Source organism: Aethalodelphis obliquidens, unplaced genomic scaffold, assembly GCF_003676395.1.
Source record: "Aethalodelphis obliquidens isolate GAN/ISIS:26980383/991018 unplaced genomic scaffold, ASM367639v1 scaffold2, whole genome shotgun sequence".
Lineage (NCBI taxonomy): Eukaryota > Metazoa > Chordata > Mammalia > Artiodactyla > Delphinidae > Aethalodelphis > Aethalodelphis obliquidens.
This window is the reverse complement of record NW_020837946.1, coordinates 49,997,863-50,025,320: the sequence shown is the minus strand read 5'-3', so window position 1 is coordinate 50,025,320 and position 27,458 is coordinate 49,997,863. Positions and strand designations below refer to the sequence as shown.

Sequence of the window (27,458 nt, the reverse complement as noted above, 5' to 3'; positions counted from 1 at the left end):
CAAAAATAGAAGAAGCCAGGATTTTCAGGAAGAATAAGTTAGAGAACAAAGTAGAAAATGTGAGAATGCACACAACAAGATTTGGTCATCTTACAGGACCCAATGGAAGAGAGGGATAGAGTAAGAAAGTAAAGAGAGAGAGAGAAGGATGGAACAAGTAATGGAAAATAAGCCTCAAAAATAAATTTGAGACTTGAACGCCATACAAAAAGTTTAGAAATAACTTTTTCAAGTCAGAGCTTTTCAAAATATGCAAAACAGAAAATAATCTTTCCAAGAAACATTAAAGTTTAGAAAATATAGATATGACAGGTCACTTATTAGATGTGTAACCACTGGTAAATCTGCTGGGCTTAAATCAGTGGCTGATTTAATAAATAAATGATCAATAAATTTACAAAACAAAACCTGTAGACTCTGGTAAGACTACCAACCTTCTTATATTTATTTAAAACAGGATACTAATTTAAAAAATTATAGCCTATAATTAACATCCTTTTATAAGATTTTTTTAACATCAATTTTTAAAAACTGAAATTAGCTTTATTTAAAACAAAACAACTCTCATTTCACTGGTTTATCTTTTTTTTTTTTGCAGTACGCGGGCCTCTCACTGTTGTGGCCTCTCCCGTTGCGGAGCACAGGCTCCAGACGCGCAGGCTCAGCGGCCATGGCTCACGGGCCCAGCCGCTCCGCGGCATGTGGGATCTTCCCGGACTGGGGCACGAACCTGTGTCCCCTGCATCGGCAGGCGGACTCTCAACCACTGTGCCACCAGGGAAGCTCTGGCTTATCTTTTTCATTCTGCTTATGACCATGTATAAACAGCTATCAGTTTAAGGAAAAGGTGATTGATATTAACCCATTTTACATTGCTATAGGTGATCAAGGAAGATTGACTTTCAAAATGCCTATATAGTATTTTGGTGCTGAGCTCTCTAAGATGCATTTTCAAAGGCAAGCATGCTAACCCATCACTCTAAAATATAAACTTTATAGTAGCTTAGGATTTACTTAATTTTACTTCATATGTAAGTTAAATATGTCATTTTAGAAACTGTAAGATCCAAATAGAAATTTTATTACCTTCATATCAGTTTCCCTTGGAATGTGATCCTTGAAATCTTCAATTGAACTGACAAGAAAAGGAATGTGGTAGGACAAGACCTAGGCAGGAAAACAAATTAAGAATGCAGAATTATTTTTAAAAAGCAACCTCTAAACTTATGAGATATTACCATTCAATTACTTCTAGTTTACTTTGTCTATTTTCAAGTGATTTTCTGAAGTACTACAATATACATAAACGGAATGTATTTGATGCCAAACCAAGTATAGTCAAAATGGAAAATGCTCTAATGAAGAAAAAAGTTGAAAAAGTAGCACAATATTCAGGCAAGTTATATCCCCTAAATTTCAATACCAAAACAAAAAATGAGTTTAAGTAACTATAATTTTTATATGCTTTATTTCATATAAACTATGAAAACTGGAATTTTAATTATATTACTGCCAACTATAAATTTTTAAAGTTACTTTTAAATTTCTGGGAAATTAAAAAGGATTATTTGGCTATAGGATATGTACTCGTAATGGTTTCTTACATCTCTAAGTGCTTCTTGTGCCAATGATCGGAAGGATAAAATTACACCAATTATTGTCATCCTCTTCAAGACACTGTCAACAGCTAAATTTGAAGGAAGGGGAGAAAAGAAGAGAGTGAATTGGATTCTTTCTTAACCATGGAGAAAACTCTTAGTCATAAAATCCCCATGATAAAAGGCACAATTAAAAACAATTTGATTACAACCAATGATTAAAGAGGCAAGGGTACTGAAAACTGATGTTAAAATTAGGAAATTATAGTTTACTTCCAGTGGAGTACACTCTGTTCTTTAAAATGGTTTAGATGGTTCATCAGAATCCTGAAACAATCATGCAAGTAGCCACCTGTATAATCCTATCACATTAATGGTAGTGATAGGAGGAAGGAGAGAGAGACTAGGGGAAAAAGAAGAAGTTGATCAGAGTGGATCCTCAAAAATCAACTGGCGGGACTTCCCTGGTGGTCCAGTGGTAGAGAATCCACCACCTTCCAATGCAGGGGATGAGGGTTCAATCCTTGGTCGGGGAACTAAGATCCCACACGCCTCCGGGCAACTAAGCCCATGCACCACAACTACTGAGCTCACACACCTCAATGAAAGAGCCCGCATGCTCTGCAGACCACGTGCCACAACTACAGAGAAAAAAACCTGCACACCACAACTAGAGAGAAGCCCATGTGACACAATGAAGAGCCAGCGCACCGCAACAAAAGATGCCGCATGGCTCAATGAAGATCCTGTGTGCTGCAACTAAGACCCGACACAGCCAAAAAAAAAAAGAGAAAATATCAACTGGCCCTGGAACTTGGAGATGCTAAATTAAGTAGTTGAGATCTAGAGAGTCCAGAAACAAAAAATGACTATTGAGATCATAAGCAGTAAGACCAGGTTTCTGAAGACTATGAATGGATTTGATCACTTACATTTTGGTTAGAGAACATTATTCTGAAATTTATTGCTATTATTTTCAATACCAAAACTTGGTTAAATAAAACCAGGAGATATTAGAATTAGAAGGATCAATACCTTCATATTTTAAAAAACCAAAATTTATTGAATTACTCCCCATACACAAGTCATTGTACTATATAAGAAACAAATATAAACAAAATAATAATCTAGACCTTAATAACAGTCTAAATGGACTGTCAAGAAAACTAAGAAAATATGATCCTATTTATATGAGAGAAGATATATATGTATATACATATATACACACACATATTTGTATATATATAATAAATTTCTTGACAGATGTACAGAAAACTGTTAACTGTAGTTAAACCTTTGAGAAGTAGGACTGGAGAGAATTTTGTTTTGACTTTCTACCTCCTGTGTGGTTTGTTTAAACCTTTACCATAAGCATCTTTTATTAATACACATGGAAAGGCATAATAGAAGCCAAAATGTGATGAGAATTAAAAGTGTTAACAAAATCATGTAAGGCACAAATATAAATTCCACAGGAGCAAAGTCTTATCTTTTTATCTATCTATAGCACTCAGCAGAGTGCTTAAGACCCACAAGACTAGAAGATGTTCAATAAAATGGTTATTCAAGAAATGAGACTAGAAAGTTGTTACTATCCAGATAAGGAGAGAAGAAATGAGGGTAAAAGAAAATATTTCTCTGAGAATATGTCATCCAATTTATGGGCATAAAGGAGTGAGAACAAAAGGGCATTCCAGTCCAAAAAACAAGACAGCAAACCCAGAAAAAAGAATGCAGAGAATAAGGTGAACAATCAGAAAATAAGTACTGTGATATAATCATATACTTCGATGTTACCCAGAATTTAATGAAGTTTGCAAAGACTATAGCTATAACCTCCTCTTGAATATGCACAATAACATTAAAAGTTCTGAGAAACTTCACATTAAGAAATCTTGTTTAACTTATTGTTTTAATAAATAAAATAAATGTGCTCAAGTCACATAGTCAGAAATTCCAAAAAACTAAAAGTTAATTTCAGGTTGTCTCCCAATTCAGAGCTACTTTTTTTTTTTTTGGCCGCACCACGTGCCTTGCAAGATCTTACTTCCCCAACCAGGGATTGAATCCGGGCCATGGCAGTGCAAGTACCTAACTATTGGACCTCCAGGGAATTCCCCAGAGCTACTTTTAATAAATTATATTGCTTTCTCTTTTTTAGGGTATTTAAAAGAATGTGTTTGTTGACTATGAAAATCAAACTGCTACAAAAGTAAATCAATTTCTGTATACGGGATAAAGGCAGCACAAAGGTAAAGAGGAGATCAGAGACAAAAGAGAGTATTCTGGAAAACAGTTCAACTCAAAGCGTAGCTTTCTCTATTCCCCTAAATAAGTCACTCTCAAGCAGATCTTTTCTTTTTCCAAATCACAAAAAAGATTTTGTTTCAAATCCACGAATAGAAGAGTTAAAGTAACAGTAAACATGCATTGAACACTGCAGTGGATTAGCTGCTTCTAACCAGATGACACAGTCAAAACGTTGTTTATTAGCATGAAATTAAGTAGGGTTAAGGCCAGCTGGGTGATCAAATGAGTATTTAAAAATTAAAGAAATGTGAAAAAAAAAATAAAGTAAAACATACTAGAAAATATAAGTATATAGTATAACGATGAACAAAAGATTGCCAGCAAACACAAGAAAGGATGCTCAAAATCACTAATCATTAGAGAAATGCAAATCAAAACTACAATGAGGTATCACCTCACACCAGTCAGAATGGCCATCATCAAAGTCTACAAACAATAAATGCTGGAGAGGGTGTGGAGAAAAGGGAATCCTCTTGCACTGCTGGTGGGAATGTAAATTGATACAGCCACTATGGAGAAGAGTATGGAGGTTCCTTAAAAAACTAAAAATAGAACTACCATACACCCAGTGATCCCACTACTGGGCACATACCTTGAGAAAACCATAATTCAAAAAGAGTCATGTAGCACAATGTTCACTGCAGCTCTATTTACAATAGCCAGGACATGTAAGCAACCTAAGAGTCCAATGACAGAAGAATGGATAAAGAAGATATGGCACATATACACAATGGAATATTACTCAGCCATAAAAAGAAACAAAATTGCGTTATTTGTCGTGAGGTGGATGGACCTAGAGTCTGTCATACAGAGTGAAGTAAGTCAGAAAGAGAAAAACAAATACCATAAGCTAACACATATATATGGAATCTAAAAAAAAAGAAAAAAAATGGTTCTGAAGAACCTAGGGGCAGGACAGGAATAAAGACGCAGACGTAGAGAATGGACTCGAGGACATGGGGAGGGGTCAGGGTAAGCTAGGAAGAAGTGAGAGAGTGGCATGGACATATATACACTACCAAATGTAAAACAGATAGCTAGTGGGAAGCAGCCACAGAGCATAGGGAGATCAGCTCGGTGCTTTGCGACCACCTAGAGGGGTGGGATAGGGAGGGTGGGAAGGAGACACAAGAGGGAGGGTATATGGGGATATATGTGTATGTATGTATAGCTGATTTACTTTGTTATAAAGCAGAAACTAACACACTATTGTAAAGCAATTATATTCCAATAAAGACGTTAAAAAAAAAACAATGAACAAAAGAGATCAGATAGGGATTTAAAAAATAATATCCTACTAAGATTTTTTTTTTTAATTTTTTATTTTTGGCTGTGTTGGGTCTTCATTGCCATGCATGGGCTTTTTCTAGTTGTGGTGCACAGGCTTCTCGTTGCGGTGGCTTCTCTTGTTGCAGAGCATGAGCTCTAGGCACACAGGCTTCAGTAGTTGCAGCACGTGGGCTCGGCAGTTGCAGCACATGGGCTTCAGTAGTTGCGGCGTGCAGGCTCAGTAGTTGTGGTGCACGGGCTTAGTTGCTCCGCAGCATGTGGGATCTTCCTGGACCAGGGATCGAACCTGGGTTCCCTGTATTGGCAGGTGGATTCCGAAGTGCCACCAGGGAAGTCCCCTTACTAAGTATTTATTCACACTCCTCCTCCCTATAATGCTACCAAGTCAATCTTTCCTTTTTTTCATTTCATTTTTTAAAGTTCCATACAGTAAACTTGACTTTTCCCCCTTTCAGTGTACAGCTCTAGGAAAAATTTAACATGTGTAGATCTGTGTTACCACCATCACCACAGTGGTGACCAACTTCATCACCCCAAAAAACTCCTTTGCTGCTTTCCCTTTACAGTTCTGGCAACCACTGATCTGTTCTAAAAGGCAACCTGTAGTATAGTTTTTGTTTTTTTGTTTTTTTTTTGTGGTACGCGGGCCTTTCACTGTTGTGGCCTCTCCCGTTGCGGAGCACAGGCTCTGGACGCGCAGGCTCAGCGGCCATGGCTCATGGGCCCAGCCACTCCGCGGCATGTGGGATCCTCCCAGACCGGGGCACAAACCTGTGTTCCCTGCATCGGCAGGTGGACTCCCAACCACTGCGCCACCAGGGAAGCCCCTGTAGTATAGTCTTATATTAACTTTTATTAAATAATTTTGTATTTTTTTATTCATTTATTTTTTGGCTGCGTTGGGTCATTGTTGCTGCGTGTGGGCTTTCTCTATTTGCGGCGCACGGGCTCTAGGCGCGCAGGCTTCAGTAGTTGTGGCACAAGGGCTCAGTAGTTGTGGCTCATGGGCTCTAGAGTGCAGGCTCAGTAGTCGTGGCACACAAACTTGCTCCACGTCATGTGGAATCTTCCCGGACCAGGGCTCAAACCCGTGTCCTCTGCATTGGCAGGCAGATTCTTAACCACTGTGCCACCAGGGAAGCTCCAAAGTTTCTATTTTTAAAAGCAGGATAAGATAGCCTAATAAAGTGATTCTCTAAATCATTTTATAGTTTTATAAAATTTGATATAGCTGCAAAACATTTAAAAGAAAAACATCAAAGGGGAAGTATATAAAATATATGCATCTTTAATTTACTTCAGGGTTATTTTTTACTTGGGAAAATAAACTCTCTGGTTTTCTCAAATACGGAGAATATTTTATTTAGGATTTCACTAAATTTTTAATGTTGTAAAGGCTTTTGAATGAATTAGTAAGAAGTATGACTTTAAAATAATTTTTAATTATAACTTTGAGTTCAAGGACAAAAATCAAATGAAATTAATTCAAGTACATCTAAAATAGGTACTTGGCTAAACATACTTTAATAAACACTTAAGATTCACTGCTATTTCACATATCTCCCACAAAGAATCAGTATCAAGAAGATAGTTTTTTAAGTTGTAGGCTCAGGTTTTCATGCAATGAATACTAGTTAGCAATAAAAGGAACAAAGTACTGATCCACTTAACACAGAGGGGTGAATCTCAACAATATATATGAAAGAGTATATACTGTGTGATTCTGTTTATATGAAGTTTTGGAACAGGCAAGTTTAATCTACAGTGATAGAAATCAGATCAGTCACTGTCTAACGGTGTGAAACTGACTACAAAGAGTCATGAGAAGCTTTCTGAGGTTAATGGACTGCTCTACATCTTGACTGTGGTAATGGTTATGTGGATGTACACAACATTTGTCAAAATCCATCACACCGTTCACTTAAATGTGTGCATTTTACTTACATAAGCAATACCTCGATAAAGTTGATTTTCAGAAAATTACAGACTCTAAAGTTAAATCTCCTTCAGTCTAAATTAATATAGATTTATTGTATTTAATTTAATGGGTTCATGAACTAATTGATAATGATATCAAATATCTGACACATGGTACTAAGAGTATTGTAAAGAAAAAAAATATGAAACAAGTAAGCCATTCACTTAAAAGTTCCTTTGACTGCAAAAATTTTCTAGTTCTCCTCATTACTGAAGAGTACTTTTCATAACTTACTATTTATATTTATAAAATTTGAGCAAAAGCTAAATACTGAGTGTCAAGGTGTTCTTAATGCTTATAAAAAGTATCATGATTTACTCACACGATAATCTTTTAAAGAGTGCAGCCATCTGGTCGGGTTTGTCAAAGCTGGTCCTCATTTGTGTTAGCACATCAACATTTTCCACCACAAGTTTCTAAAGAAAGGAAAAGGAAGATCCTAGGTCAGGCATAGACCTCCTTATGTTGATGAGATAAGAACATGCTTGGAAATTACAATCTAGCAAGTAGGAAAAATAATACATGAAATCTAGATGCTCTATGCTATGTTTCTGTTATTGTTTTCATAAAAGAATTTTAAAATTATTTACATAAAATTAATGTTTTCCTTCAGTTTGCAAATTCAAGAAGGGAGGAGTTCAGGAAAAAGCAATAAAGATAAGTAGTAGTATAAAGGATTATCTTCTGCTTAGACACAGAACAGCACCAATAATCAAAAGCAGACACTGAAGTGGATATAGAGAGCAATAAATTCCAACTAAAACAAAAAGAACTTGCTAAAGTTAAAGCTGGCTAAAGATAGCCTAGAGTTCATCATTGGATATATATATAATCAGAGGGAGAAAAACTTGTAGGGGTATGGTACCACTTCACAGAGAACAGAGCAATGTTTCCTAGCACAAAAAGGAAAGTCAACTATCTACCTCCTCTTTCAGGGATCACTGAGAAAAGGGAAGAGAAGAGAGGGAAGAGAGTGAAGGATAGCTAATTAAGAAAAGTATAACTCATTAAACAATGCTTTTCTTAAAAGGAGTACTGGAAAAGTAATTTCATTTAAAAGTTATAACTCAAACAAATATAATCAATTTTATTCTGGCAGAGATAGTGGGTATATGTATTTGGAAAGCCTGGATATCTCAATTCAGCAGGTCTGGGTGTGGAGATGTATGTAGCAAGCATATTGTTGAAGTGCCATAGTGGTTGTGTTACAAGCCAAAGGCTGATGACAACTGATTTAAGGGGAGCATGAAAAACTCCATGGAAAATCTATAAAAGTAATTTTTCCCATACTAGTATGAATTTTGCTTATGTTCCACTTGAGATCATTTCTGTTTATGCTCTCATTCAGATGTTCAGCTCCAGTAACATTTATTTGCTAAATTCAACCTCTACAGTGTCTAATTAGACTACCTGCTCTCTCTGAGGCCTATTCAATACTTGTCCCATCAATCAGTATACACTCAAATATATGCCCAACCTTGACTGTGCTCACGCACCTTGAACAAAATATCATGTATCAGTGAATCAAAGACAGCAATGAATATTAAATGCACCATTATCTAATGTGCCATTAAGAAAAAAACTCGGGCTTCCCTGGTGGCGCAGTGGTTAAGAATCTGCCTGCCAATGCAGGGGACATGGTCTGGGAAGATCCCACATGCCACGGAGCAACTAAGCCAGTGCACCACAACTACTGAGCCTGCACTCTAGAGCCCGCGAGCCACAACTACTGAGCCTGCGTGTCGCAACTACTGAAGCCCGCATGCTGCAACTACTGAAGCCCACGCACATAGAGCCTGTACTCCGCAACAAGAGAAACTACCGCAATGAGAAGCCCACGCACTGCGATGAAGAGTAGCCCCCGCTCGCCGCAACTAGAGAAAGCCCACTCACAGCAACAAAGACCCAATGTAGCCAAAAATAAATAAATTAAAAAAAAACCTCTACCAATTAAACTGACACAATGTTTTCTAATCATATGACTATAAGACATGTATAATTTCAGAAATGCTAATATAGGATAATTGTTTTAGAATCAATAAATTATTGTATATATTTAATAGTAAGATTCTGTAATCATTTTTAGGCTCCTCTACTAGGCAATTTACAAACAATCCCATTTACCCTCATCCAAATGAGGGAGGTGACAGTCCAATTTCACAACTGAGAAAACTAAGGCTCAGAGAAGTTAGATAACTTACCCAAAGTTATAGATATTAAACAGTGGAATTTGGAATTTAAATTCAGGTATGCCTGATTTTAAAATCCATGCTCTTAATCCCCAAAGAAATGGTTGTTAATCTTCAGTGTGCATCAGAATGATCTGGAGGACTTGTTGGGTTCTAGCTCCACAGGTTCTGATTTAGCAGATCTTAGGTAGAACCAAAACTTGTGCATTTTTATTAAGATCCAAGGCAAGGCTGCCACTGCTATCTGGGGACCATGGTTTAAGAACGATCACCCCGAATTATCTGTTTGCACATTACTCTTAAAAAAAAGTTAATGATGTCTCCTCTTAAAAGTATAGTTTATATAAATTTCTTTTCTCCCTCGATTGCACCCTGAAACAGAGCTTTCTATACATTTAAAGCCATTGATTAATATCTCTGACAAATGGCCCAAAAGCTGTAACTAGGAATTATAACTAAATGGTTTGGAACAAACTGAGACTAATCAAGTGAAAAGAATCAAGACTACTAAAAAAAATGTTGGTTTTCTGTTAGAAAGTGTTAAATTCTTGGCACAATTCATATTTAAATTTCTTACTTCATCCTTCTAGGACTCTGAAGAACTAGAAGAACTGAAAGAACTGGCAAGACTCGAAGAAGTTGACTCGATGGGCACAACTCCAAATGAAACACCCCAAGAATTTTAGTAGGAATGGAGACACTGGTTGTTTTCTTCTCCAGAAAGTAATAAACACGTTTTATCATTAGTACATGTGCACAGTGTTGACTATGTCTGACACACGATTTACTCACAACCATTAAGTATAAAGAAGCTTTCCTTTTTTTTAATTGGCCCACAAATTTACTCTGAAATAAAAAAGGTCCTCAGCTAAAACAGGAACTGAAACAATCAATTAAGGTAATCTTTAAGATAAAAAGAAGATGCAGCCACATAATATTTAGTTTATGTCAGTTTAGATTAAATATAAAAAATAAAAATAGAGAAAATTAAAAGCTAAGATGTTACAGAACTATCTTAAAAGTATTATAATTCCCCCCAAAACACTGTATTCACTAATTTCATAAAGATTAAAATGCTATTTCGGCATCATCATGCTCTAATATGGAGAGTGTGAGTTACAATCTTTTCTGAGGGATATTTGACAATATCAGAAAAAAATGATCCACTTTCAGAAATTTGTCGTATAGAAATGTTCAAACAAGTATGTAGACTACATGCTGGCTAAATGTAGAGAACTCTATATCTATGTCTAAACTCTGCTTCTTCCAGAAATACACTGAAGTGATAGGAAAAAAATAAAAAGGCATAAATCTTTGGTAACAAAGGAGATAAAAGAAGAATGAGAGACACCAACAAAATTCTAGAAGATGAAAACCGGAGCAAAGAATAAGTGGAGATGAGAAATTTGAGCAGTTAAGTTCCTGTAGGGGAGATACTATGCAGAAGGCACGCTAATGGAAGCCTCAGGGCCTGGGTAGGACTCAGAAATTGTAGGCAGTGGCATAGAAAGGAAGACTTGGGCTTGATAACAAGAGGGTTATTACATGTCTGTAAGGGGGAGGGGGTCGTTACACACCCAACTTCTCACCGTCTTAAGAAGTGATGCTGACAAGGAGGACTCTACATTCAGGAACATCAGGAACAGAAGGTGGCCAGAGAGAAAGGGAGAACGACCTAAGAATCATGATAGCCAGCCAGATGTATTAGACCTCCTCCCTCCTCCCTCCCTTAATCTCCAACGGACTTCCACTCTTCAGCTGGAGGTGACTGCATGTGAAAAATTATTTGCAGGAATCATTTGAATCCTAGGATGAAGATACCTTTCTCCAGAGAGGATTTTTATTAGCGTCTGCCAAGCACCTTGGGGGACTACTAATCTAGGACCGCTTTTAATCCACATTCAAGACTTGAGATTCAAAACAAAAAGAGTAACACAGACAGGGCTGAAAATCCTGGGGGGACAGGGGTGTGTGTGAATCATTTCCAGTTCACTGTTACCCTGAAGGTATAACTCTTTGGGGTATCTATGTAAAGAGGGTGAAAGGGAATTTAAGCAGATTTCCTTTCCACTCCCACTCTGGGCAGTCTTTGGGTTTTGATTATGGAGCCCCTTGCTCCACAAGACCACCAAGACTCAGCTGAATCTTAACAAATGTTACTTCTGGATCAGCGAATGTCCTCACATCAGCACAGTGGCTTCCAGTGCTTTCCTTGATTTTAGCCTAGAAATAAACACCTCACTGACCTTTTAGCTCTTTTTTAGAAAATGTTTTCTTTATATATACATATATATATGTGTATATATACATTTCAAAAAAGTTGTCCTTAAGGGAAAAGTTGATCTAAATAACCTAGCCTACCAGTATTGGAAGCAGCAATCTGTATGTTATTTTACTTCTGTAATTTCATAAATTTGATTATTCTAAGGAAAGTAATTTTATAGGACACTGAAAAATGCAAAGCAATTAGAATCAGCACTGAAAGACAAGTACTTTTGGAGATTTATCTCAATGAGATATAAAACACACTGAACTTGTCTATATGAAACACCATTATATTATGATCATAAGATTTCTTATGGAATAAATTATAAGAATACACATTGAAGTATGCCTCAGTACACAGAGGCTGAGAATACAAAGTCATAAATAACACCTCCAGTTCTTAATAATATACAAGTAGTTAAATTCAGAGGGACTTCCCTGGTGGCTCAGTGGTTAAGAATCCACCTGCCAATGCAGGGGACATGGGTTCGATCCCTGGTCAGGAAAGATCCCACATGCCACGGAGCAACTAAGCCCGCGAGCCACAGCTACTGAAGCCCACGTGCCTAGAGCCCATACTCCACAATAAGAGAAGTCACCACAATGAGAAGCCTGTGCACTGCAACAAAGAGTAGCCCGTGCACTGCAACAAAGAGTAGCCTGTGCACTGCAATGAAGAGTAGCCCCCGCTCGCCACAACTAGAGAAAGCCCACGTGTAGCAACGAAGATCCAACGCAGCCAAAATAAATTAATTAATTAATTAAAAAATATAATAAATTCAGAGAAATCTGAATTACAATTTGGGATTATTAAGAAGGATCTCTAAGAAAACCACTGTAAAGCACTGTGCAATTCCAGAAAACTAAATCCTCAGGACTAGCTTTGTTTTGCAGAAATCTAAATGATAATGGGCACAATGCTAGAAATGTAAAGCTTTCATATTTACGGTTGGCCACATGAAGAAGACGTCTGAAAAATACTCAACTAAATCAGGATTTAGTGTTTGAGAAGCAAAAAAATAAAAATAAAAAGCCCCTAAATACCAAAACATAATTATGTGATTTTCTAAAAGTCTTACAACTAACATTAAATCATTAATAAAATAGGCAAGTTTTTATGAAGGTAAAAAGAAAAGTTAAGGAAAATCACATAGATTACTAAAATCAAAAGTTTTAGAGAAAAAAATGTTTTAGTATCCTAAACCATCTTGGTTTTGGGGTATACTGCATTTAATGAGAAACCCAAGCTAATTCACACCCACGTATCTCCAAAGATAATAAATCTAAGCTCTTACACAAAAAGTTTCTCTTGTCTAGCTTTTTAACTCAGGTTTAATATTACCAAATATTTGAAAAAGAATCCAGCCAAGAAATAACACTCGTGAGTCAGAAAACTCATAGTATTAAAAAAGAAGTCAACACTATACTATTATGACATCAACTTTAAATTAAATTTTAATATCTGAGAAAGAAAATATGGTCATTCCAAGATACAAAAGAGAAATGTTAAAACATAAGCTCCTTCCATTTCTTTTAAAGAATAGGAATGTATTTGATAACATTGATACTTAAGGACATAGCTAAGACAGTTAAGTTTATAAAAGGATTACTGAAAGACTATGACAAAATCTGAACTAAAAAAATATCCAGAAATAATGAACAATATCTAACAAGATAAATTATTAAAGGAACAAAAATAAAGGTCTAAAAAACGAAATCACACAAAATACAAGATGTAGAAAGCCTGGTTCGAGTCTGTATATGAAAACAAAAGGGGAGGGGGACAGGGGAAAGGAGGAAAGGAGAAGGAGGAAGGGGGAAGGGAAAAAAAGGTACCTGATTCCAAGTTGAAAACAGGATGGTATAGCTATGTAAAGTGCTGATGCTATCTTAAACTGTATCAGTAAGTATGGTGTCCAGGGTAAGTAGGTGCACCCTCACTACTCAGATCTCTAGCTGATGTTTATTCTCAGTTCAGGGCACCAGCCTCTAAAAGTGACACCAATAAGATAGAATTTGTAATAGAAGAGAGTGAGACTAAATATGAATATACTTCACCTAGGGAAGAGAAATACCAACAAAAGTTTCTAAATATGTGAAGGGTCATGTTGTTAGAGGCAGTCTCTACCTCTTGATGTAAGAATGAGGACCAATCAAAAATTACTACTTAGATATTAACATAACTAGAGATATGCAGTAATTGATAAGACTGCCTCATTTTCAACAAGACCAAATCATCCACCCAGAAAAATGTATATTCCGGCATCAGATAAGGGTGGGTTAGCTGACTGCTAAGATCTCTTGCATTTCTCGAGACAGTGTAGTAGGGTACTAGTATAAACTCTGGAGCCAGATAGACTATATAGATTCAAATTAAAAGTTTCACCACTTATTAGCATGTGAGCCTGGACAAGTTACTTAATCTTTCTTGGTCTTACTTTTCTAATTTGTAAAATAGGGACAATAGCAGTTTTAAGAATTTAAAGGAGTTAATAAAAAATATATAAAGAGCTTAGAAAAGTCCTAGAACAAAGTAAAGAGTAAGGAAAGCTACCTGTTTTTATTTTTGAATCCAACAGATATTTACCAAGCACTACTATGTGCTGGACACTAATTTAGCACCAAGGTTTTTTTTTTAAATTAATTAATTTTTGGCTGTGTTGGGGCTTCGTTTCTGTGCGAGGGCTTTCTCTAGTTGTGGCAAGCAGGGGCCACTCTTCATCATGGTGCGCGGGCCTCTCACTATCACGGCCTCTCTTGTTGCGGAGCACAGGCTCCAGACGCACAGGCTCAGTAGTTGTGGCTCACGGGCCTAGTTTTTCCGTGGCATGTAGGATCTTCCCAGACCAGGGCTCGAACCCGTGTCCCCTGCATTGTCAGGTAGATTCGCAACCACTGCACCACCAGGGAAGCCCTAGCACTAAGGTTTTAAGAGAGTTTATAATTGAGTTTTTATTCTAGTGAGTGACATAAGATGCATGACATGAAAGGTCACAAGTAAAATACAAATAAAGCTGGATAAAAAGAATAAAAAGTAATGGTTGCGATTTTTAAAAGTGTGTTCAAGGATGGATATTCTGATAATTGAAAATACATGAATGTTATGAGAAGACAAGCTGAGACAGTATCTTAGTGAAGAGTATTTTGAGATGACACAATAGCAAGTAGGCCAGCCAGGATGGAGGAGTGTAAAAGGTGAGAAAAAGTGGAAGGCCAGATCCTCTAGGGGCCTTGCAGCACTGTTAAGGATACCAGATACCTTGAATTCTCATAGATATGAATAGACTAGTTTTTATTATCACATCATAGTACTCAACCCACCACATTAAATGGCAAAGAAGCACTAAAAATACAAACAGTTCTAGAAGAATCTGCTTATTCAGTCTGAAATAAAAAATAGTTGGCAAAAGCTAAATTACTGGACCATAATTCTTCTATTATTTCATACTGAAAAGAACACAAGAAATTAAAGATGAGAAATTTGTTCCCTGAGGCTTCTAGGCTTGCTGCTCATATTCTTGAAATGTTTTAAAGCTAAAATCAATAAAGACTATATTACCTTAAGTTCAGCAACTTGTGACGAAATATGCCACATAAGGCTTTCACTTAGGAACTTCATACCATATGGGCCTAGCAGTTCTGATAACGACCTCATTTCTGAAAGGAAATGAAATTTTATACTTTGACAGAGCAAATATTTTAAGAAACAAATTATTAATGGAAAACCCGAAGAAAAGTCAGTAGAATAAATAAGAACACAAATGCAAAGCTAAGTCTAAAATACAATGTATGATTATCCATATAATTGAATAAAAATAGTCACAACAGAATCAAAACCAAAAGAATCAAGCTTTCTTCATTCTCTAAAACATGTCAGAGTATTATTCACCTGATATGTCAGAATATTCCTCTGCGTTAAATGTTAATTCATTTTCTGTAGGTAAGTTCACAAATGCTTTCATTGCAGGGAAATAAGCTATATGACCATTGCTGACTTGTCTTAACAAAGTTTCCAGATACCTAAGGCGAAAAGTAAATTTACAAATGGAGAAATTAATTCAAAATTTATTATGGTATACATTACTGCATATAATTTTAAAGTTGACTAATAACATGAATGAGCAATTATCCATTAAAAAAAAAAACTTTCAGAAGGCATTCATTACAAAGAAACTTTATATCACTCCAAATTTCTAAATACGTTCCTTACCAATTTGTGTACAGACTTGTAATGGTTGGCTCTCCATGACTGTCTAAATGTTGTGTTTGTTGAAGAAGCACATTATTAAATACTCTTGTAATATCAATTTGCACATAGTTTTCTATTGACTGGAGTACAGTCATGTATGCTCTTACACTTGTTAGAAGCTCTGACGGTTTTGCAATTTCCTGTGTGGCTTGATTATACATAGTCATTCCAACAATAGACCTGGCGGGGGAGGGTAAAAAAAAATTAAAAAGTTCTAATTGTTGTATCTATATAAACAGGCCATTCAATCTACTGATCTCTAATATTAAATAGGCAATGAAATTTTAAATACACTTTGTTACAAGTTCATGAAATTACTACTATGTTTATCTTCCAAAGAAACAACTTTAAAAAAGAATATACACCTAAAAGGTATAATGAAATGGGAATGCAAGTGATTAAAAAAAATACTAAGGGCATCAGTAATAAAAATTATTTAAGAATAAAGAGGTTTAAAAAATTCCTTTAACACGATATGCTGTCTCCAGCAAGTACAGTGGACTATTTAGTCCATAGCCTGAATTCCTTTGGCACTGTTATGTGCCAGTAGTTTTTTAGGCTTTATATATATTACCTACAATCTTCATATTTAATAACCCTACTATGCAGTTATCACCACCATTGCATAGAGGGGGAAAAAAAAACAACTAAGGTGCAGAATTCAAGTAAACTGCTCAAGGTCACTTTGTTTGGAAGTGGTGGGTCTAGGATTTGACCCCACACCTGCCTGACTTAGGGCTACCTCTCAACAAAATGCATGACAATCAAAGCATGGCAACAACAAAAGCTTTATTGTACAATAATCACTCACACCACATAAAACACAGATCTGTTTGGTTTATACCCCAAGAAACTGTATAAGCCTAAAAGGAAACAAATGTTGAAAATACTTTCCTAAACTATCTTTTCCCACATTAGCCACCTTCTTTAAAACTCCCTGAGCATTAGATTTACAAAGATCTTAGACTTGTATTTGTAAGGATGAATCCATAAAGACACCAGACAAACCCCATCACTAGTATCAGTCCCAGAAGAACAACTCAAGACAAAAACTGCTATCCTTGTACACAGCCCCTAAGTCCTAAGACTGTGCTCAAGTGATCAGCAAAAATCAACAAACTAATACTCACAAGCTATTTGTCCTGGCATAAAAATCTTTCCCAGGTAAACAAGTTTATATAGCCTTGCCTTGATCCTGATCACTAAGTAGATGTTTGGTAAAAAGAACATCTGCTTCTCCGTGGATTAACGGACCAGACTGTTTACAGAAGGAAAACAAGGGAGTTGTAAACTGAACCCTACCTTCCACCCACCACTCCCTACCCCACCCAGTTGAGAGCAATAAATACCAGAAGGCGTAATGTCCCTTTGGTCTAAATACTGGAGCAGTCTGGGTTTCACTTTCAGGATGCCTACCTTACTAAAGAAGAGCAAAAGATAGTCTTTGCTCAACACTGGACTCTTCTCAGCTGATGACTTAACACTCAATTTACTGCCTATTTAAATATTCTACTTTGTTCTATAATTGTCGAAGCTCTAAGCTTTATACCGTTTCATTACTACTCATAGTACTTAACAAACACAATGTTATGCATATGGCACAAACACTTGTTAGTGACTACAACCTTTTGCTAAAGTTTTTGAAAAACCTTTGGCAAAATTTTGTTTCATAAATTGCCTTAAGGCCTTCAAGAAAAACATGTTGAATCAATATTTTCTTTAATAAATAAGTGTGTAATTTTAGAAAAAGGCTGAAGCAATGTTTACAAAATTAAAAGATTTCTGACTTGTTACATAAAATATCATTGCAAGAAACATATATATAACTTATAAAATTAGAATCGAGCACCTCAAGAGTCTAGAATTCTACTGGCATAACAGCATACGTTGGAATTCACAAGACTTAAGTGTTCATCTAGTCCTGAGGTTTTCACACATTTGACTGTGATCCACTATAAGATATGTATCTAGCATCACAACACAGTACACACATACATAAACAGTTTCATGAAGCAGTATTTCTACTTACTACATGCAATGCACTGATTTTTTTCCTATTTCTTCTTCCTTCTTTACTTCCCTCCCTCTTCTTTCTTCCTTTAAATATTGACTACAACCTTCTAAACTGATTTCATGATCCTACTGGGTTGCCACCTGTCCGCTGAAGTACACTGATTTGCTCTAATCTTCTCCCTTTTTCTTACAAGGAAGTTAAGACTCACAGAGATTAACTGGCTTGTCCAGTGTTACAACTAGTTAATAAATATGGGATAAGAATCTGGATAATTTAAGTAATTCCCAGTTCACTATTCTTTATACTTCCCAGTTCATTATTTTTTATACTACCGTTTCTACTAATTTATATATTATTTATATACCATTTCTACTAATGCTTTCCCTCATAAAAGTAAACATTGCATAGATATGAAGAATAAATATAACAAACTCATTAACTAAACCAACAAACAATAACAGTTTATACTCTTTCTTACTTAGTAAAGCGGATTTCCAGATGAGAAGTCAAATATTCTCGTGGGGTAAAGGTATGTTCCCAAACCACCATGTTTGGTACATAATTTATAGAGAAACACAACTCAGAAAGTGCAGTGTGCAGTTTATCAAGGCTGAAAAAATATTATTAAACAGTAAATTAAAATTTTTTTTTAGCATTTCATCACAGCAATACAAAATTAATTTTTTAAACATATCAGACTTTATTTGGGAATAATAACTGCAAAATCGATTTTTTCTCTCTTAAGATCTGAACTGACAAGTTCAAAATCTCTAAGGGTATCACTAACCTTTGAGAGCAATTTTCTAAAGACAGCATCATTCATTTGTTTCTTCATTCAGATGATGACTATACTGACTTAATATATAAGAAAGAGCTTATTCTGCACTCATAAAGAATTATTTCCAACTCCTGCTGTATTTTCTGTTCTGGAGGAAGAAAGCTGTCTACAAAATGGCCAATAGCTTGCTCAACACAGGAAGCAAGGAAGTAGGAAATTTACTTTAAACAAAAAATACTCACCTATTATTGCTCATCTATACCTCCCCTACAAACAAACAAACAGCACTGAATGCTATCTAGTCTAATATACCCATTAAAAAAAAAGGACATCAAGTATTTTCTAATATATGACAAGATGCCAAAATAGTGTCAGACATCTGACTTTAAATAAACTGAAAATTATAGACTGCTTATAGTATACCCCCCCAAATTTTTAGACAGATTCTTGGCCTTCAATATTCAACATATAAAGACAAATGACATCTATTTCATGTATTTTCTTCAAAAATCCAAAATATGTATTTTGAGATGAAATAAGCACTTACTGGCTAATCAAGTTCAAAAAGGTCAAAAAAATTAACAACTGGGAAATGAAGAATTTACAATTACCAGCATTTCCTCAGTACTAATGCCATACAAAAAATGAAAAAAAACTCCTCTACCTGTAACAAAAAGATACAATAATAGTGGATGGCTTACTTGGTCACTACCAGCCTGTTTTTCCTCATGCTCTCAACTCCTGGTTTTTCCCTCTCAGGTTCCCCTTTCTTACCAGTCTGTTTTTTTGACTTCTTATTCACTGCTTGACTGATGGTTTTGGCACAATGCTTGGGCAGCAACTAAATTTAAAAAGAAATGAAATCATACAAACCAATTACTTTGAAAACATTAACTACTGAAACAAACCTTAGCTAAATCCAGACTATGTGGCAAATATCATGCTAGCACTAAAAAGAGAGGTAATAGGTGAGATGTAGAGTTTACCTAGCCAGCTTGGAGAGCCCACTCAGCTTGGTGAAAAACAGAAACAGGTAAATCTTGTGTGAAGAAACACTTCATAGAGGTAGTTATATCAAAGCTACAGTTAAAGGACAAGTTAAAAAATACCAGGCAAATGAGGAATAAGAAAGAACATTTTACTGAAAGGAAAATGGCCTATGAAGACCAAGACTATGATAGGACATGATGTGTTCAGAATCTAGTTAGAATGACTAGGTAGTGGAGTATAAAGTACAGGCTAGAGTGGTTTGAGCTACCTTAGGAAGGGACTTGAATGCCAAGCTAGAAGCTTAATTTTAAACTGTAATCCTAAGGACAGAGGGAATTTTTAAAAAACCTAATAATGGAGTTTCACAACATGAGGTAATGAGATTTACTGATAGTGTGAGAATAAAATTAAAAAATGGAAAAGAACTAGCTAAGAGATCATTTTCTTGCCTTCCTACACAATTTTCCTATCTGTAAGGGAACATTTAAATTATCACCTGGTCACTAAGAGTACACTGTTCCGTGCAAATATCAGTGATGAGATTTCTAGCTTGTTTGGCCATTTCATCGAGGAACATATTACATAAGGAAAGACTGCGATCTCCAATATGATGTCTCTGTTAAAGCAAAATAGTAACAACAACAATAATAAAAATTATAAGAAAGTAGTTTGAATTAAAACACTTTTTAAATAAATATGGAAAATAAGGTTCAAGTCTATTCTACAATAAGGAGTGAGGATGGGAGATGTTATAGATTTCTTTTATCTCTTTTAACAACTAACCTACCATACTGTATTTGCACACAACCGACATAAAGTAAGTACCTGGTGATTATACAATTATGATTGCAAGGAATCTGAAAGGATCAGTGTCTTCCTTAACATGAAAAACTATTAATTTTCAAATTCCAATGTCCTATATCCAGTTCTTAAATACTAGAATATCAAACACACAATACGAAAGATCAGACTTAAGAGTTATGTTTTCTGATCTCACCTGATTATATACAAAAATCTTGAAAACACAGAATTTTGTAGTGTATAAACAGAAATGTTAAAATATTTAAATAGGTATCAACTCAGTAAAACAAACAAATGCACAAGGCATTCAACTCTCTAAAATCAAACTCCCCATCCCAGAAGAGAAAAAAAAGGCTGACCACAAATGCATTTTCTGAACACAACAGGGGAAAAAAGAACATTATATCTAATGTTTGGGAGATTATATACATATATGTAGATACATACACTCACTCAAATCAATCTATCTCTAGCTACAGAATTCTGTATCATTTTAGTTTTGGTGGGCGTTGCAACAGTTTAATGGGTTTTTCTTATCAATGGTAACTGGAATGTTGAGTATATAATGCTGTACAACTTTGCACTATACATTTGCAATACTTACAAAGAGACAGCTTTTTAAAAAAATTTTATTGGAGTATAGTTGATTTAAAATGTTGTGTTAGTTTCTGGAGACAGATTTATAAGTTTTCCTTCCCTGATCTTCCATAATTATATAACAAACATATGCAGACATTACAAACATTATTTCTATGCTGAAATAAATATAATATAAAAGAATATAAAAATACTTAAACATGTAAAATAACTGTTCCTAGATGTACCATGCTACCTTATAATGTATTTTAGATGCCCTTTAAAACTTGAATAGGAAGCAAAACCTAAAGGGATCTACAGACCAGATACAATTAAATAATGGTTCACTTTATTTAAGGAAAAATTTCAAATTATAAACATTTGCATTTTATTTAACCAAATTCTGACTCCTGAAAGATAAAACATATCTCTTGCTATCCCTTCTTCCTGAAAAAAAGAACTCTGAACCAGCATTGCTTCAAACTTACTAGACTAACTTATTTAAAATACAGATCTGATTTCACTACTTCTCTTCAATGGCTCAAAAATGCTAAGACTGGAAGGAAAACAACTAAGATTTCTTAACTCTGGCTCTGTGCTGAGAACAGAGGATAATGGCAGAAGCAAAGAGACCACTTAGGAGACAATAACAATCAACCAGGCAAAAGATGATGTGGCTTGTTCAAGGGTGAGAAGAGGCAGGAGTTTGAATATCTATATATACATATATAAAGGCAGAGCTCAAAACAGAAAGGCTCCAAGTTGGGGTGGATGTGGAAAATCAATAATTCTATTCTGGACATGTTACACTTCAGATGGCTAAAAATACCTAAGTTGCAGCAGGATACAGAGAAAATCTAACTCGAAGGGAAAGGTGTGGGCTGCAGATATAGATTTAGGAGACATTAGCATATGGAAGATTTTTAAACAATGAAACTGGAAACTGGAAAAGATGAGTGAACTACTCTACTGGATGGTACAGTTATAGCAACATGATAATTAGTTTCTCATTAGTACTGGCTACCATTATCTGGGAATCCTGCTGACCCAGGAGGGTGTGAATTTCAAATCTAGTTCAAAAGGTACCATCTTTCTTCAAATTCACTGTAAGTACTACAGCTTAAACTAAAGCCTCAGCATTAAGAAGTTGTTCTAGAGGCCTTTTCTATAACCTTTCTGATCTAAATGAGATGAATGGCTAAAACTAAAATAACAAAGCAAGACTGCACTGAGAACTATTAACTGTGCACACCAACTTACTCTATCCTCACCCTTAGGTGAATTCCCTCATCACCCTTAAGTGAATTCCCTCAATGTTCCCAGAGTGCCCCATGTATATTTCTACCACAACACAGATCATCAGATCACGGATTTGTCTAGGGTAAAGACTGTGTCTTTGTGTCCTTTCAATCACAGGTTTAAGAAGGCACAGCTGGAATATAACAGGCTTTAACAAGTTTGCTAAATGAAAAACAGAATAGTACCACTTACTAGCTATATGAATATAGGGAGAAAAAAACCATCAGTCCACCAGAAATTATCAGTAGTTCTGACTATGCTGTTACTTTGTTGTAATAATCAAATGCAACAAAAGATGAGAAATGCTGTATAAATTTTATGGTTCTACATAAATATAAACACACTATTAATTACCTGTTGTAATTATTTGGTAAGAATTGAGTCTTACCCCATTAAGGAACCATAACTTTACCAACAAAATGAGGTAGAAACGTTAAAATAAATGATACAGGTTAGATGATGATAGATAAAATAATGATGAAAGTGCTATGAAAATATGGTTAAGGAGGGACAAATTTTAACTGGAGGAATGCTGAAAATCTTTTTGGAGGAGGTGGATTCAAGCTGATCACTGAAGAAAAAGTAAGAGTACGACAGGTAGAGGTGTAGTGAAATGAATTTTATGTATGAGGAAAAAGCCTCTAAGATGCCAAAAAGTAGACTAGTAAATGAGTACAGTTTACCTAAGGTGGGATAGTTACAGTAGGGAGTGGAAAGTAGAAGACTGTGAGTATATAGTGGATAAACAAAATGTGATATATACATACAATGGATTATTATCATTCATAAAATGAAAGTTCTGATATATCTATAACTCGGATGAGCCTTGAAACAGTATGTTAAACGAAACAGGCCAGACACAAAGGGACAAACATTGTATGATTCCACTTATATGAACTCTCTAGAAGAGGCAAATTCATAGACAGAAAGCAGACTGGAGTATACCATTCCAATGGAATGCTGAAGGATGGGGAGTTATTGCTTAAAGGTATACAGAGTCTCTGGTTGGGGTGATGAAAGTTTTAGAAATGAACAGTGGTGAGGTTGCACAACACTGTAAAAGTAATTAATGTCACTGAACTATACATTTTAAAATACTTAAAATTACATTTTTATGTTTATATATATATATTTTTTTTCTTAAAGACATAAAACAAAAGAAAAAAAAGAATGGGGGTAGAGATCAAATTGTTGAGGATTTTAAATGCCTAAGAAATTTTTACTTTCTCCATATGCAATGGAGAACCACTGATGGTTCTTTAAGAAGGAAAGAGGCACTCTGGTGGCTTTGTGTTAGTCTTTAAGGCAGATATTGAAGGAAGAAAAATTATTTAGCAGTACAGATGAAAAACACTGAAAAGCTGAACTACAATATACCATACAAATAAAATGAAGAGGACTTGATGGGTAATTAATGGGAAGGATGATGGTGAGGAAAAACTGACAATATATCTTAGGTGTCACGATTGGGGGAAAAAAATCTTTTAATTGTAAAAAATCTACAAATCTATTAAAATTGGTGGTATTATATCCTCACAGGTATTAATCCTAAAAGCACTCCCTAATAAACTTCCTGCAGGCTAATTTCTGTCTGAGCCTGCTTCCAATGGAATGCTGAAAAACAATCTACAACAGATACTACCTAATGCTTAAAGATAATAATAATGCTGCTATTTGTAAGGTTTTTTTTGACAAGTTCTGCAGCTCTAAGTAAAGGGATTCAACACTAAGTTAAATTATTTTTTAAAATACTATTTAATTTTAATATATATTCTTACCATACTCACAAAGTGATATTTCTTCTTGAAAGATTAGAGGAAATACTGAGTACATTTTTGATAGATACTTGGTATCTGTAAAACTTGAGTAGTTCAATTACTCAGTAACTGTGTGTGCCTGTATGTGAATATATTACAAATACCAGCAAATCTGGATTTTGCTTACTGTATCTATTATATTGACGAGTCAGTGAAATTCCTCTTTGAAATGTTTATGTTTAGTCAGTAATCTCTCCAATTTTCAAGTCTTTTCAATGAGCGTTTCAGAGGAAAACTAAGCATTCAAAAATCAATCACTATATAACTTTACCATAAATATTAATACCTGACTCACTATTTTAATAAAGGTAATTCCAAGTGACTTTATATGTTCTTACAAACATGTATGTATATTTATCTGATTATTCAGATATGTATTATGTCTATATCATATATCTATTCAAGCATTCTTCTGATTCTGCACAGAGATGCATTAGTGGGCAGCTAGATTAGATAATTAGGACTTTGTGAGTCTTTGTGAACATTCGGTCAGCTTTATGTTTGGAGTAGTTTTTTCTGCATACCATATAAATCACAATACTACTCTGAAATTACCTCTTCTGGACACAGTTCATGTGTGCAACTCATAAAATGAGTGCAAAGTAGTGGGAATGCAATTGAGTATCTTGACTGAGAGGGTAACTCCAAACATTGTTGAAACATCTTCTCAAAAGCACGACTATAAAAACTATAAGGAAACAAAAATTAGAATCACAATTTTTATAGTTAAAATTAAAATTTTATGAAACAGTACCTTATAATTAATTTAATTTGATTCAAGTGAGTAAAAATTACCAACTGTAGCATTTATTCTCTTAGGAAAAGAAAAGTTATTTTTCCAAAGAGTTATCTCTTACACACCAATAATCATTTCAGAGTAATAAAAATATTATTTATATAACATTAACACATTTTTAAATAAAAAAATTAAAGAGAAGATAAACCATATCTATGGCATATGAATATATGACATTCAAATCTTACATCATCAAATTTTATCAAAGCTAAGTCACTGTCAATTTTAAGAAACACCATTATTTTATGTACCACTAAGAAAGAAAAACATTGTCAATTAAACAATGACACACCATCAATTTTAAATTACTTCCGGATTTAAGAGATGTTAAATCTAAAAGAATGTGAGGTGATAAAATATAGTACATCTTGGAATAATGAAGACAAACAGAAGTCGTACACATGTCTTTATCTTGGATATGACAAAGTAAGACTGTGGTTAAGAGAAAATATGGATAAAAATTAATTAAATGACTGAAAATTTGCAAATTTTAAACATTATTCAAAGTGCCTTTATTTCCAAGAAAGAGAAGAGGAATTTCTGATTGCTGTATCCTTCTTTTGCAATAGGAACCTTTCTGTAGCTCAAAAACACCTAAACGTAAAATGTTCCATTTTCTTTCCAAGGTAGCCTTTGGGTCAGACAATAGGATAGGGTTCCAAATAATCCTTAAAATTCTTACAAACTTGTTATGTGATAACTGTGTTTCATGACTTGCATTAAGAGATCCCTATGTCTTCCCCACCTGGCGATTTGGATTTCTTCTGTAACACTGCTAATTAAAGCCATACTACAAACTGCAAAAATCAGTGTAGATTGGTTTTTTCCCCCAAAAATAAAAGCAACGAGACACTTTTCATAATGATCTCTATTCAATACAAAGAAACTACTATCACTATCCACTGAGACTATCTCAGCATTTTAGAATTAAAGGGATCTACTAGACTATTCCCATCAGCTTCCCTAAAGGAAAAAAGGTCAGGAAGCAGAAACAGAGTTGTTATTGTACAGCTCTGGTGTAAGAATACTTAAGTTTGAGTCCTGACACCACTGTCTATTAATTTTATTACAATCAAGCTCACTTATTCATTTAGATATTTATTAAGTACTTACTGTATTAGACATTAAGGAAACAAAAACATGACCTTCTTCAAGAACCATATTATGGCGCTTCCCTGGTGGTGCAGTGGTTAAGAATCCGCCTGCCAATGCTGTGGACACGGGTTCAAGCCCTGGTCTGGGAGGATCCCACATGCTGTGGAGCAACTAAGCCCATGCGCCACAACTACTGAGCCCGTGTGTCACAACTACTGAAGCCCGCGCACCTAGAGCACATGCTCCGTAACGAGAGAAGCCACCGCAAATGGAAAGCCCACGCACCATAACGAGGAGTAGCCCCTACTTGCCCCAACTAGAGAAAGCCCACGCACAGCAACAAAGACCCAATGCAGCCAAAAATAAATAAATAAATTTTAAAAAGAACCATATTATGTGGGGGAGAAGAAGAGTTGTAAAGTACTAAGTATAACAAAAGAGCTATATGATAGAAGCAAAGGAGAGTGGAGCACAATGGAGGGAATAGTCACCACATCATCATAATATAAATGTCTAACTTAATACTGCAGAGTGAAATTATGTGCTATTTAATTTCCAATGTTTGCTCTATTTAACCCTGACCCAAAACTTTTTTCCTTTAGTCTAATGATACAATCTGAAGTGACTGTTTTCACCTCCTCAAAGAAAGTGTAAAAAATAAATTCACATCAGTAAGAGTTGCTCTTATAGAGAAAAATAAGATATAAAATCCCAACTTGGTAAACTTCATTTTATTGGCAAGTTGTCCACTATTCCATTTATTCTTAAGAGTCTATTACTGAACTGTATTAAGCACCACACTAACATAAATAATCAAGAAATATACCTTTGGATAATAAAAATTTCAAATTCTGATTTAAAGAAAATTACAACATACCAAAATATGGAGAGATCTGATGTTTCCACCAACATTTCCACCAGGGAATCTACCATTTTTGTGTGAAAAATTATTGTATTCATCATCTTTCCAAGTTCTCTGTGATCTGAAAGACTAAGTGAAGCCTTAGAGACACTAGTATATGCCTGTAAAAGTAAAGCAAAAAACAAAAGTAGTTTAGGTAATGACTTTAGGTATAGACCAAGTCTACAGGGGGGAAAGAAAAAAGAAAAACACCCACTACTGAAAAATACTTAAAGTTTATTATGAGCAACATCACCTTTTAAAAATTGTCTACAGTGACCCAAACTTGAAATTCCTATCAAGAATTTCTTTAAATAAACTGAAATACTGTCCATAAAACAGAATCTAATACATGGGTCATTCATCTTGAATGCCCAAAATAAGTGAAGTTACAACATCAAAAGTATAAAACAATGAATTGTCACAGTGTCCCTACCAAAAGAGGTTTTCAATCTATTTCAAGAGAAAACCTATATAGGAAACAATAAGATGAAAGTAGGTATTGCACATGT

At 35.1% G+C, this 27,458-nt stretch overlaps 1 protein-coding gene across 1 annotated transcript in view; it reads right to left on the bottom strand.

Moving 5' to 3' along the window:
* Window positions 1-27,458, bottom strand: part of NCKAP1 (NCK associated protein 1) — a 97,135-nt gene that overhangs the window by 7,612 nt on the left and 62,065 nt on the right. The window contains exons 16-26 of the mRNA XM_027126517.1: window positions 26,923-27,068; window positions 24,710-24,842; window positions 20,158-20,277; window positions 19,373-19,512; window positions 18,372-18,503; window positions 15,841-16,059; window positions 15,520-15,650; window positions 15,190-15,287; window positions 7,499-7,592; window positions 1,605-1,687; window positions 1,087-1,167 (exon numbers count right to left, since the gene is read on the bottom strand). Of these exons, the coding sequence (XP_026982318.1) occupies window positions 1,087-1,167; window positions 1,605-1,687; window positions 7,499-7,592; window positions 15,190-15,287; window positions 15,520-15,650; window positions 15,841-16,059; window positions 18,372-18,503; window positions 19,373-19,512; window positions 20,158-20,277; window positions 24,710-24,842; window positions 26,923-27,068 (1,377 nt within the window). The remainder of the gene's footprint in view (window positions 1-1,086; window positions 1,168-1,604; window positions 1,688-7,498; window positions 7,593-15,189; window positions 15,288-15,519; window positions 15,651-15,840; window positions 16,060-18,371; window positions 18,504-19,372; window positions 19,513-20,157; window positions 20,278-24,709; window positions 24,843-26,922; window positions 27,069-27,458) is intronic.